General features: G+C 37.5%; 1 protein-coding gene across 4 annotated transcripts in view; it reads right to left on the bottom strand.

Moving 5' to 3' along the window:
- Positions 1–3,588: 3,588 nt before the first annotated feature.
- Positions 3,589–12,805, bottom strand: part of CD47 (CD47 molecule) — a 94,285-nt gene continuing 85,068 nt past the window's right edge. For 3 of the 4 annotated variants that reach the window (XM_061628117.1, XM_061628121.1, XM_061628118.1), the window contains one exon: positions 3,589–7,907. In XM_061628117.1, coding sequence (XP_061484101.1) covers positions 7,891–7,907 — 17 coding nt within the window. In that variant the 3' untranslated portion in view covers positions 3,589–7,890. Of the gene's footprint in view, positions 7,908–12,296; positions 12,325–12,805 lie in introns of all 4 variants that reach the window. The other variant, XM_061628116.1, reaches the window with a different exon arrangement.

The following is a 12,805-nucleotide window of genomic DNA, read 5'->3' as shown; positions in this document are numbered from 1 at the left end:
CTAACTCGAGATAATTTATGACTAAGTTAAAAAGCACAGGTCCCAATACCAATCCTTGGAGGACTCCACTTTCTACAGCCCTCCATTGGGAGAACTGTGCAGTTACTCCTGCTCTCTGCTTTTGTTTCCTAGCCAGTTCCTGATCCACAAGAGGACCTCTCCTCTTATTCCATGACTGCTAAGCTTACTCAGGAATCTTTCGTGAGGTACCTTGTCGAAAGCTTTGTGATACACTGCGCCCACTGGATCACCTCTATCTATATGCTTGTTGACACTCTGAAAGAACTATAATGGGTTAGTGAGACAGTATTATACAGTCAACCACTGCGCTCTCAAATGAGGGCTTCCTGCTTATACCATCTTATCAGGAGGTCCATTCCGCACAACATAGGAAGCAGATGTTTAGTGTTGTGGCACCTACTCTTTGGAATTCTCTCCCCTTAAATATCAGACAAGTGCCATCTCTGTTATCTTTTTGATGCCTACTGAAGACCTTCCTCTTTCAACAAGCCTTTTAAGTAGAGACCTTATCCAGTCTGTGTCTGTGCTGGAATTGCTTTTTAATATGTTTTTCTAGACTTTCTAGAAATTGTTTTTAAGATGTTTTGTTTTGGGGATGTTTTAAGATGTTTTTGGTGTTTTTCCCGTTTGTTGCTCTGGGCTGCTTCTGGGAGGAAGGGCAGGATAGAAATTTAATAAATAACAACCACCACCCTATTATATCTTTGGGGAGAGAATGAAAGAGAGGGAGAGAGAATACCATTGTAGCATACAAAGTGTGTTAGGGTTGGACCAGGAGCCCTTACTTCAATGGTCAAGATCACTGGTGATTCTGGGCCTATTGGAAGTCTTTTGGCCTAAAATGAATTCCACATATATCTTCTATATGAACTTCCCAGGCACCATATAAGCATGCTATAGGCCATATCTCTCTCCAATCTTCCATCCACGTTATAGGTACTTGGTGGTCAGGTTACTAATTCAGTTTCTTGACTTTCAAAATATTTTCAAAATGTGCTGTTATGTTTTTGCTTTTTTTAGGATTTTATTGTTTTATTTGGTATTGTAGATTTTTTTAGTTTCATTGCTTGGGATATATATATATTAGTTATTTTCTGTAAACAATTTAGAGACTGTTCTGGTATTAAGCAGTATATAAATATATGAACGAATAAATGGATGGGTAAACCCTGAAGGACACAAGGGCAGGATGCTAATGTGGTAGCTAAATGTGTTATCTCCCAAATCCAATAAATAAATAATGTAGTATCAGCAAGCTAATGTTGCATAATACTTGACAAAGGAAAGTAAAGGCAGAAAATGTAAGAAAGTGAAGTGGGAATTCAGAGAAATGCTTTAAACTTAATTGTCTTAAAGCAAGCGGAGGTAGGGGGAGGAAGAGATCCATTAGCAGAAAGATGAAAGCAGGCCAGGCTGAATTTTTATAAATAAAAACACATCAATATACACTTCATTATTTTGTAGCTCTTGCCAGTAAAGAATTTAAAAAATGGCACCAGAATCCTAGCAAGCTTTTGTATTACAAATGCCACTATGCTGGAAAAGTTCATAAAAAATTATCCGTGTTTACCATGTTGCTTAAGTTACAAGGTGTGCCTACACTCCTCATACTTTACATTTTTCATTATACAACATAGCAATAGTTCCATCTCAATGTAGTCTGAAGCATGAGGTGAAACAAATTCTGAATTTTACAGAAATCAGAATTGTAATGGTTGGGATCATCAAGACAGCACTATTGCTACCACCAGGGATTTTACCTTTTAAGGGAAGAGGCCTGCAACCTCCAAATTCAAATTGTCTCCAAAAGGCGTTTGGAAGTATCTAATGATTGTGGTCAATGCTTTGTTGATGGTCTGTTTTGAACTGTAGAAAAGCAGACTGACCTTTGCCATTGGCACAATAATTTTGTGAGGTTCAGACCTTCAATGGGATATCTACAACAGAAAAAAGAAGAGACCCTACTGTTTGACAATTATTGTCCAAATGTATACAATACTAGATGGAAAATAGTCTAATATCTCACTATGTTGAAAAGATCATGCTTCACTCTTCAAAACTGCAGCATAAAACAGTATCAATGCTACAGCATATTTGCAAAATATTGCTCAGCATGGTACTCACTCACTACATGCTGTCTTCACAAATAATAAGACATCTGTTATCTTTTCGGTGCCAGGTCAAGACTTTCCTCTTCTCCCAGGCATTTTAGCATGTGTTTTTAAATTGCTTTTTAAAAATGTGTTTTTAAATTTGTATATTTGTTTTTAATGTTTTTAATTGTTGTAAACCGCCCAGAGAGCTTCGGCTATGGGGCGGTATACAAATGCAATAAATAAATAAATAAAATAAATCTCTCCAATGAACTTTGCACCAACTTTAATGATTGTTTGCATTTGCTTTAATGTGGTGCCCCAAACCTTTAACTTAATACTTGGGATATGAGAAATTACCTTGCTGACTCAAGAGAATTGCCCATTAGAGCTGTCCACAATGATTGATGACCAATGATCACTTTAAGAAGATCACAGCCCTGTAGATGTTTGAATGCTTTTTAAAAACATATGAGTACCTGTAATGTGTCAGTGAACTGAATGCTGGTATATGCTGGCCACTTCCTGTTGGGGGCTACAGTGCCATACAGTCCCCCTCAAATGACTTGGCTTGAAGCACATTCCCAGCAGCAGCAAGTGGTAGTGGAAGAAATTTAGCAAATCACCTCCTTGTACACAGGGATCTCTTTTGCTTGCCCTCCTCCATTTTCCTACCAACAAAGTACGCCTCAGCCTGTTAAGTTGCAGGCACATATACATTACAGACCTCAAAACAAGTTCACAACTTTTTTATATGTCTATATCTATATGAACTCTGCAGGACTTGCCTACACAAATACCTAGGTGTCCCAGGCATAATGCTAAACAAATATGAAGGACTTCCATTTACTTTTATGTAAGAGTGTGTGTGTGTGTTTACATAAAGAAATAATGTGCTGTAAAAGTAATTGCTAAAAAGGTTGAATCTGTCAAGCATCTGATCAGGCAAATTCCTTTTCTTCATAGATTCTACTGATGTTTCTCAGGCCAAATCATTAAAGCAGTTTAAAAACCTCTGAATGCTACAACATGTCTTGAATGACTAATGTACGTATTACAAACTTCAGTAGCTTAAAATGCTCTCCATAGCATAGAAAAAAGAACATTTTACACTTGATAACGTTCATTTCCATTCTATTTCCATTGATAGTTGTAGCTACTAGAAATTTAATGATTTAAGTTTTATTTTCTATGTATGGTTTAAAATAAACTTCTATATTTAGTGTTATTATGTAGTAATTAGACTGTAATATTGAACTCTGTTTCAAACACTGGCTGAAAACCACATCACTGACTTTTTCATTTTGATGCTTATATATCTTCAATGAAAAAAATGACCATTGTTTATGTAGATTGTTAAAATGCAAATTTGCAATGATTTGCAACATATTTTTCAGGGGAACTTTGACAGAAAGGCAGTCTAGCAGAGCTTACAATTTTTGTTAGGAACTGCAACAACTCATGAAGAAACAAAAAAATTAAAACAGTTTTATTTTAATTATATAGTTCATTTACAAAGCTATGTTCAATAAATAAAAACATACTGTTATGTTTAAAAGACTGAGGGGTTTTCCAAATGATAAAATGACAAAGATTTGGCTTTATATTTATACAAAAAATGAATCACAATTATTAAACAGCCATAACCACTTTGGTTTCTTACACATCAGGGGAAACAAAGGACTAGTTTAGGAAAGCAAACTCTTCTTCTTAATGACAGCCATAAGAAATCTAAAGCAGATGACCCTCTTGTACATACTATAACTTTCTCAAAAGGGCATATGCAGAATCCAAGTCTTTTCATTAGACTAAGGAATATTCATTTATAGAAAAGAATTTAGCTTTATCCATTTGGGCTATACAATTGTCATTACTTCTCTTTTATTTTATAAGTTTTAAACAAAATCATATAGTTTTGCAAGGCAAACAGCATGACTAGACTTCAAATTCATAAATAGCATGGGATGAATCCACTGAATTCTCATTTTCTGCATGCTCCAGAAATGAGACATATCAGCAAAGAACCAGCTTACTACAATGCTATGGAACACTTTGACTGATCACCAACAAATGGGATGCACTGAATTTTGATTGCAATCAGGATGGTGGACCTCAAACACATGCACAATATCCTAATTTTTAAAAAAGATCCAAGATCCCAAGCCTTAAGAATTAAAGCCAGCGTACAAGTTTATCACCTAATCCTGCCATCTTTACATGAATGTTCATGATCTTCAAATACCTACCTCAGTAATAAGGGGTGTCAATTCTGAATCCTACTTTATCCATGTAGACATGAGAATGAAGCCCTTTTACCCTGTTTGGTAGTTATTGGAGGATCAAACCACAGTACCCAGGGATCTAGGAATACATTTTGGAAAATGCTGCAGAAATATGTAACTATGCTACCAGTGTAAAAATAAAAATAAAAAAAATAAAAATCGGAGTCAATATATGATATCTGTCAATATATATGATAGTCAACATATGATACATAATATATGATATCCCAGGCAGCACAGCATTCCAAGAATGAGAGCCAAACTGCATCAGGTTTCTCTAATGGGCCTCTTTTTCAAGCCAACTTTTTCTCCATTAACTGCTAGACTCAATGGGATAATGAGTGGGGTGGGGTTTAGGGATATTGTCTTTTGCATCACCAGGCCTTCAGCTATGCAAGAAGTCTATAGGACTGTATTCAACTAAGTCCTACTCACAGTAGACCCACTGAGGTTAATGAACCTAAGACAGACATGTCAATTAACTTCAACAGAACTGTTCTAAGTAGGACTAGCGTTGAATACTCCCCCGCCAAGTACTCAGCCTTCTTTTCTTTTCCTTTTTTGGTTTTAAGGTAGGAAGGGAGCATGAAGTGTATAATGGAACAATTATCTAACTAGATTACAATAAAACACTTTTGGCGGGGCGGAATCAGGAGACTGAGCAAAATTCCACTGATTTTATTATTCTAATAAATAAAGAGCGTTCCATGAAACTGACCTGAACTTACAAAAGGGAGATACCACATTAGTGGCTCAGAACAATACATTTAAAGAATACAGTTAATCTTGCAATATATTGAAAATGGGTATCTTCTCAGTGGAAAGGTGGCAGAAGGCAAGGCTTTTTATGTGATGAACGGATTCTACGCAGAATATTTAAGTTTCTATAAATATGGGATGGACACAGGAATACAGCTCCCTGGGTCCTCTTGCATAAGTCTGGTATAGGTAACTGAAAGGCAAGTTCATGGAAATCATAGTTTCAATTAAAAAATGTAGCTTAATTTGGAATGCTGGCAGCCCATGGTCTAAAAGAGAACAACTCCTGTTTCTATGCATGTTTCTGTTAACTGCAGATGGAAAAGAAACAGGATTTAATTAGCATAAGTGTTATCGGTTGATTCTCAGCTTCATGAACATTAATGGACTACATTCAGCAGTGTAGAAATTGGGTTTTGTGCCACTAAAGCTGAACTTGGTCCTTGATTATAAAGAATAGGAAAAAAGAGAAAATTACTTGGACTACAATACCGATCACCAAAGCACACAAAGAATTACAGTATATACAGAAGGAATACTAACAATGTGGGTGGATGGGACTTTTGTGATCATCTGAATGAGCTGGAAATCAGGCTCTTATTTAGAGGAGACTAATTTACTATAGTTCTTTAAAAATGTTGTATTAGGAACAATAAAGATGTTTTGTTTTAATGTGTTCTTAAAGATGTGTTGTTTTAATGTGTTTTAAGGTCTGTTTTTATGATGTTTTAGAGTGTTTTTGTTTGCCTCCCTGGGCTCCTACTGGGAGGAAGGGCGGGATATAAATTTAATAAATCAATAAATAACTAATATCTGTTCACCCTGTAGTATACCCACTCGTATATTCACACTATATAGGTATGAATAAAGCTTATATAAATAGTTTCTTTATTCTAATATTGTTTCTATGCCATAGAAAATGTCAAAAACATAGATTGGGTTTCAAACTGGTTTTTAGAAAACCATGGCCTGGTTTGCATGTTATGCCAAGCCCAATCATTGCTTAGCATGAATATGAGAGCTCCCAGGAAGACGATCACAGCCACTTCATTGCTCTCTGGTTGTACTGCTGCTGTGCCATTCTGAATGAAGACATGGCTTGGCTTACGATGTCAACTGAACCTGAGCTTGTGGCTTAGCTCTCTTCAGGCTGTAAGCAAAGTTTGTTCTTGGTTTATGGCTCACGTTTTTCTGGGAGAGCTAAACCACAAGCCTGAGTTCAGACAACAGGCTAAGCCAAGCCATGGTTTAACTCAGTGTACCACAGTAGCAAAACAAATGGGGAGGAGCAAAGCGGCTGCAATCTTCTCCCTAGGAACCTGGGCACCCAGTTTGCCAGAAGTCAGGGTTTGGCTTTATGTGCCATGAGAACCAGGCCAGTCAGTACGACCAAGAAAGAAAAATAGTATCATTTATCATGCAATACAAAGATTTGTGTAAGTGGTCCCATAGACGTCTGTTCTGTGACCTTGAGATAACTTTCAAACATACCAATGCTAGCTCAGCTTAACCTCTTCTAAATATGTTGGCCAATTTTCAGGTTACCAGTAAAAACATTAGTATCATAATCAGAGCTTGGAAAAGTTACTTTTTTGAACTACAACTCCCATCAGTCCAATCCAGTGCCATGCTGGCTAGGGCTGATGGGAGTTTTAGTTCAAAAAAGTAACTTTTCCAAGCTCTGACCATAATATAAATCAGCCACTATTAATGTGGCGACCCCCTGATGTTTTGGACCATAAATCCAATCAGCCACAGCCAGCATGGCTGTGTGGTTGGGGCTGGTGGGAATTATAACTCTAAACATCTGGAGGGCACCAAGCTGGGAAAGGCTGATATAAATGGAAAAGCAAATAAATTAGCACTGGACAGTTATCTGTACAAAAAGAAAAAAGAACAAATGAACTGCCGGCCCATGAGCAACTTTTCTGCTTTCCACCTTCAATACCGCTGCCATATTTTAAGGCTGGGAGTGCTACTCTATATAAGATGTAAAGGTAAAGGTGTCCCTACACTTACAGTGCGAGTCGTTTCCGACTCTTAGGGTGACGTCTTGCAACGTTTACTAGGCAGACCGTATATATGGGATGGGATTGCCAGTTCCTTCCCCGGCCTTTCTTTACTCCCCAGTGTATGCCGGGTACTCATTTTACTGACCACGGATGGATGGAAGGCTGAGTGGACCTCGACCCCTTTTACCAGAGTTTTGACTTCCTCCTTCCGTTGGAATCAAACTCCGGCCGTGAGCAGACCTTCGGCTGCATTACCGCCGCTTACCACTCTGCGCCACGGAGATAAGATGTAGCTGCTATGTAATATTACCGAAATTGGCCCAGAGCAGAAGGAAGCTAATGTGCCAAACATTGCTATGTACGAAAGTAGTCCTTCATGAAGTTTGGTCTTTATGCAAAGTGACATTTCAACATTATTCTGAGAAGTGCAGCACTGAAGAGACACAAAACAGTGGGTTAAAAAAAAGAAAGGAGTCCTCTGTATTCTTTCCATCATCTACCCCCAAGGGAGGGGAGACTCACGTGCATACACTGCTCTTTTAAACTCTACTACAGCTCGTGTGACTATAAAGTTACCTCATGTAAGTCATTACAGCACTTTTCCACACATGCAAAACAACTAATTTCCTGATTTTCTTTTTCTTTGAGTAGTGCATCATCAAGGCCACGGTGTATCAACAATAGTCTCTCTCCACTTGTTTCTCTGTCCGTTATCAGATTCATTTAACTTGCATCCCGTGCTGGAAAATAATCACAAAATCATTATTCAAAATCTGAGATGCTTTAAAAACTAACAGTTCAATCTGATAAAGCAACTCAATACCTCAATAACACAAGAAAGGTGACGTGAGACAGCAATAACAGTTATTTGCCATATAAATTATGCAAGATCAGCACAAATTGGTTTTCACAGTCATTTTCAGTTCCATGAACCTATTAGTAGATATGTGAATGCTTTTCTTGTATTTATAACATAAACAAGACTGCATGTATAAAGTCCCAAGTTCAGTCTTCAGCATCTCTGGCTATAGGACATCTGGAAAGCCACTGGCAGCTAAGAGTAGACAATACTGGGGTAGATGGACTAAAGATCTGAGTCAGGCCTGATTTACATGTAATGCTAAGCCATGGTTTGTTTAACTAAGCACGAGTTGTTTCACAAATAATTAAAAAAAATGACTTGCTTTTCCAAATCTTGTTTTGTTAGCAATCATCTAGGTCAAGCAAACCATGATTAAAGACGGTTTCTGGGCTTGCACATAATAACAAGCCATAATTAAAACAAACCAAGATATGTAAGCCAACAATAAATCATGGCTTCAGATTGTGATTTGTTGGTTCTAAACAAACCATACTTAAGGTGGTGGACAGAGTAGATGATCAAACCATGGTTTAATAAACCATAATTTAATTGATCATGGCTTAGTGTTGCATGCAAATCAGACTTCAGAACAAGACAGCATGTCCATGTGGAGAAACACTGACTTTATTAAGTTACGTGACTGTTCTGTTATGAAAACGTTACTTTTTGAATAGTTCTGAATGAGACAAAAAGATTGGCAGTTTACTTCTAACAGAGATCTGAGAGATACACTAACTAAATAACACCTGTGCATTGTAACAAGAAACAAGTATGCTAATATAGTAACTCAAAGGTAGCTATGTGCCTTGTGAGGTTTTCCATTATGTCAGTTAACATCAGAGACCAACTTTTACATGGGATAGTGGAACCAAAATGGTCAAACTGTGATAGATCCTTTAGTGGACATTGCATTTGAACCTAATTGTCCTTAGCTAAAAACCAACAACATGTTCAGGTGACAAAGTGTAAATTCTGATTAGTTAATTGTGTTCTGACTGAAGAGAATAAAAAGGCAGACATATGACTGGAAAGGGGAGGCTGAAAAGAAATCTGAGGGGTGACTGATGAACATTAAGAACAGCCTGATGGACCAGGCCAATGGCCCATCTAGACCAGCATCGTATTCCCTCAGTGCTAACAGATGCCTATGGGAAGCCCACAAGCAGGACCTGAGCACAAACGCACTCTCAGCTTCTGCAGATTCCATCAAGTGGTCAGAAGCATATTGCCTCCAAATGTGGAGAGTATGGAGAAAGTCTGGAGATAGTCAAGAGTCCAGAGACAAGAGTTGACGCAGCAGCAACAGTTGCCAAGGAAGAAGGTGAAGTGGGAGCAGCAATGAGACATCATATTTCGAGGCAAAAGGCAGTGGCTGTCTAAAGGAGAACACCAAGGCTGAAATCACAGAAGGATGAAGATGAGAAGGTCTGCAAGGAGAGCAAGGCTCCAGCAGAACACCTCCAGAACAGCTGAAGCAAGATTGCCAGCTACTGGCAGTTGTCCACAAAATGCAACAAATCCCTAAGTGGAGGGACATGTTAAGGCCACTGTATAACCCATGAGTTAATTTGGGAGGAGAAAATAAGAGCAATTGGCTTAGACCTGAGAAGAGAACTAGGACAAGGAAATGAATGCCAGTTTTAAAGTAACTTTTTAAAAAGCAAAATATTGTTTACCATCTAACATACAAATAATCCTATCATATGATAATATAAACAATACATTTTTGCTAGACTTTAAATTAAATAGGTTAATAAGGGAATAGTTAGAAGGAAATTGCTAACCCTTTTTGGGCGGAAGACTGCATGAATCCATGGTCAACCTCAAAGAGGTTGCAGGCCAAAGTGGATGTGCAGAAGTACAGTAGGGCTCCGCTTTACAGTGGTTCGCTAATACAGCAGTCTCAATTATAATAAATAATAATAAAATAATAAAATTTTATTTTTGAGTCGCCTATCTGGCCGAATTAACGCAATTAGACTGAAGCCCCACTCATACGGCGCTTGTTCCACTTTTCCGGCGGTTTTCCGGCATTGCGCCATTCTATTCAATGGGTTCCGCTTTACAGCGGTTTTCACTTTACAGCGGGGGTCCAGAACGTAACCCGCCATATGAGTGGGGCCCTACTGTATAGAAGTGGGTGTGGTGAAAACTGCAGTTCTCAAGGATGTCTTCGAAAAGGCTTCACCTATGTTACACTATTTTAAATCATTTTTATAATTCATTATTTAATTCAATAAAAACAATTTAAAACAATTTTATTTTATTTTATTAAGCAATAAAAACTACAATTTTGAGAGGCCACAAAAGACCATCTGGCATCACAATGGGGTACCAATAGAAGCAGTCAATAAATCTTCTTTAAAAAATGACCAATTTTGTAGGGGTCTTAGGAAATACAAAAATATTCTGAGGAACCAGATGTAGCCTATGGGCTACCTGTCCCTGTTGTACTGAACCTTTGCTAAGGAAAGAGTCCTGAACTTTTTACTTTTAGATTAAAATCATACATGATGCAACACAGCACTTTTATGGTGTTCTCTAGCAAATGTGGGAGCAATTTTTCCACTCTTATCAATATATTCCAACTGGTTTTATAAATGTGCTGCATTTCCATTATGATACATGACTTCAGTAAGTCACGTTAGCTTTTCAGACTGGGGGGGAGGGTGATGAACCTGTAGTAAATCAGAACCAAGATTTTCATTTGCTAGTTTAAATACCTAAAAATTAAACAACTCCATATATTATAAGTAGGATTTTCAACAGAAACATTGCAGTGTGAAGTGTTCCTATTCAGTGTTTCAGCCATGCCCCTTTTCATGATATTCCACTTCTCCCTCCCTCCAGCACTGAGCTAGCATTCTATGATCTGTCCTTAGTGTGCTGTGTTTGGGTTTTCCTCCCCATTTAGGGTTTGTTTGGTTTTTTTTTTTATTCTGCGAACATTGGAGTTCCCCCAAGCCTACTAGGATCTCTCTCATGTGTAGATGGTGCCATTTTGACTACATAAGAACCAGCACTTAAATAATTGAGTTCGCTATTAGCATATAGGATATTTTTTGAGTAGGGAATATCAACTCCTTTTTTACAGAAGAACCAGGTATATTGGACCCCACTCATTATGAACCATGTTTGCATATAAATCACTTCTGCATATCTCCAGGGATTTTCCCAATTTCAAACTTCACATCACATTAGCTATTTCTCTGGAGGCCATGCCAACCTTCAGGAGGAGCTTTCGCTATGGTGATCTGGAATTTTAAAAGTCTTTGTGTGTATGTGGAACTCATGACCCTCTGGGCCCCACCAAATATATTTATATCAGTACTCCATATTACTACAATATGTGGTATAGCAATTAAAGTGCTGCAATAGGATGTGGGAGACAAGGGTTCTAATCCCCATTCAGCTATGAAGCTCACTGGGTGACCTTGGGCCAGTCACTGTTTTTCAGCCTAACTGATATAAAAGGGTAGTTGTGAAGATAAAATGGAGAGGGGAAACAATGTACGCCACTTTAAACTCCTTGCAGAAAAGGTAGTATTTAAATGTACAAATAAATAAAGTATTCTTTCTTTAAGAACTATTTAACACATTACAAGTTTGGGTTAATGAATTTCACTTACTTTCTAACTGCAACTAATGTAAGATGATGCACAAACAGTTGGAACAACAGAAGGAACACTCATGATTATTTCATTGATGAATTGCTTGAATGACTAAGACCTAATTACTGGCAAATTAGGTTGCAGTCATGGATTAATTAATCTTGATTCCCATGTAACAGACTTAGTTTAAACAGAAGTCAATAAAGTATAAAACAAATAGAAATGCAGTACATAGAGTATGAACATTTAATTATTCTTCCTCAATTCTCTGTGGATCAACAACAAAATTAGTAAAAACCAGTATTTTAAATAAGTGTTAATCAAACAGACTGATCACGTCCACAATCAATACTATTTTGTCTTACTCTATGAAGGAATATTATGTAAAAATCATAAAATGGCAGCTAGAATTGGGGAAAGAACACACACACACTCCAATTGATATCTGGAAAAACGGCCGTAGGGACTATTACATAGTGAAATAATCAAGGTTTGTGTCCTACTAGAATAACTATAGAAGTATTAATGCTTTGCAAGGTATTCCCAGTTTTTAATAATAATAATAATAATAATAATAATGACTGCAAAACAAAAGAAAAAACATCCAAAGGCCATATTGAAAAATAAGACCAGTAAATACAGGCAACCGTACTCACCATCATTCTAACATCACTCCTTTCGCATCTTTGAAAAACCAAGCAAAATGTTAGTTGTTAGACAAGCAAGAGCAGTTTAGTAGCAACAGTGTTAGAATGAATTATAATTCTAGACTACTTTCTGGCATGCCACAATTCTATGTAATATGGTAGAAACCAGAGGCCCTGATGTCTCTCCCCAATCCAAGCATAACCGGCACTTCTCTTGATTTTACATCAGAATTAAGAGGGATCTTTTCCAAGGCCAGTTGGATCAAATGAAGAAATCAGAGACTGAAAGGCAAAAAATACAGAAAGCAAAACTTTGCCTAGAGCCATCCCAGAAACTTGGTGCACCCCATGCAAAAGACAGCTCATCTAGTTTCCAGTAGGAACAAGTCTTTCATTAAGGAACCAATTCCTTTTGGCAAAGCAATTTACAAGATCAAAGTGGTATTTATCCTAAGTTAACCAGCCGAGCATAACAGTGGTCCAGAAAAGCCAAGGATTACAGCGCTGCAAAATATCTT

The sequence above is a fragment of the Rhineura floridana genome, chromosome 5, assembly GCF_030035675.1.
Source record: "Rhineura floridana isolate rRhiFlo1 chromosome 5, rRhiFlo1.hap2, whole genome shotgun sequence".
Classification (NCBI taxonomy): domain Eukaryota; kingdom Metazoa; phylum Chordata; class Lepidosauria; order Squamata; family Rhineuridae; genus Rhineura; species Rhineura floridana.
Note: the sequence above shows the minus strand (reverse complement) of the source record. Positions and strands in the feature narration are given on the sequence as shown.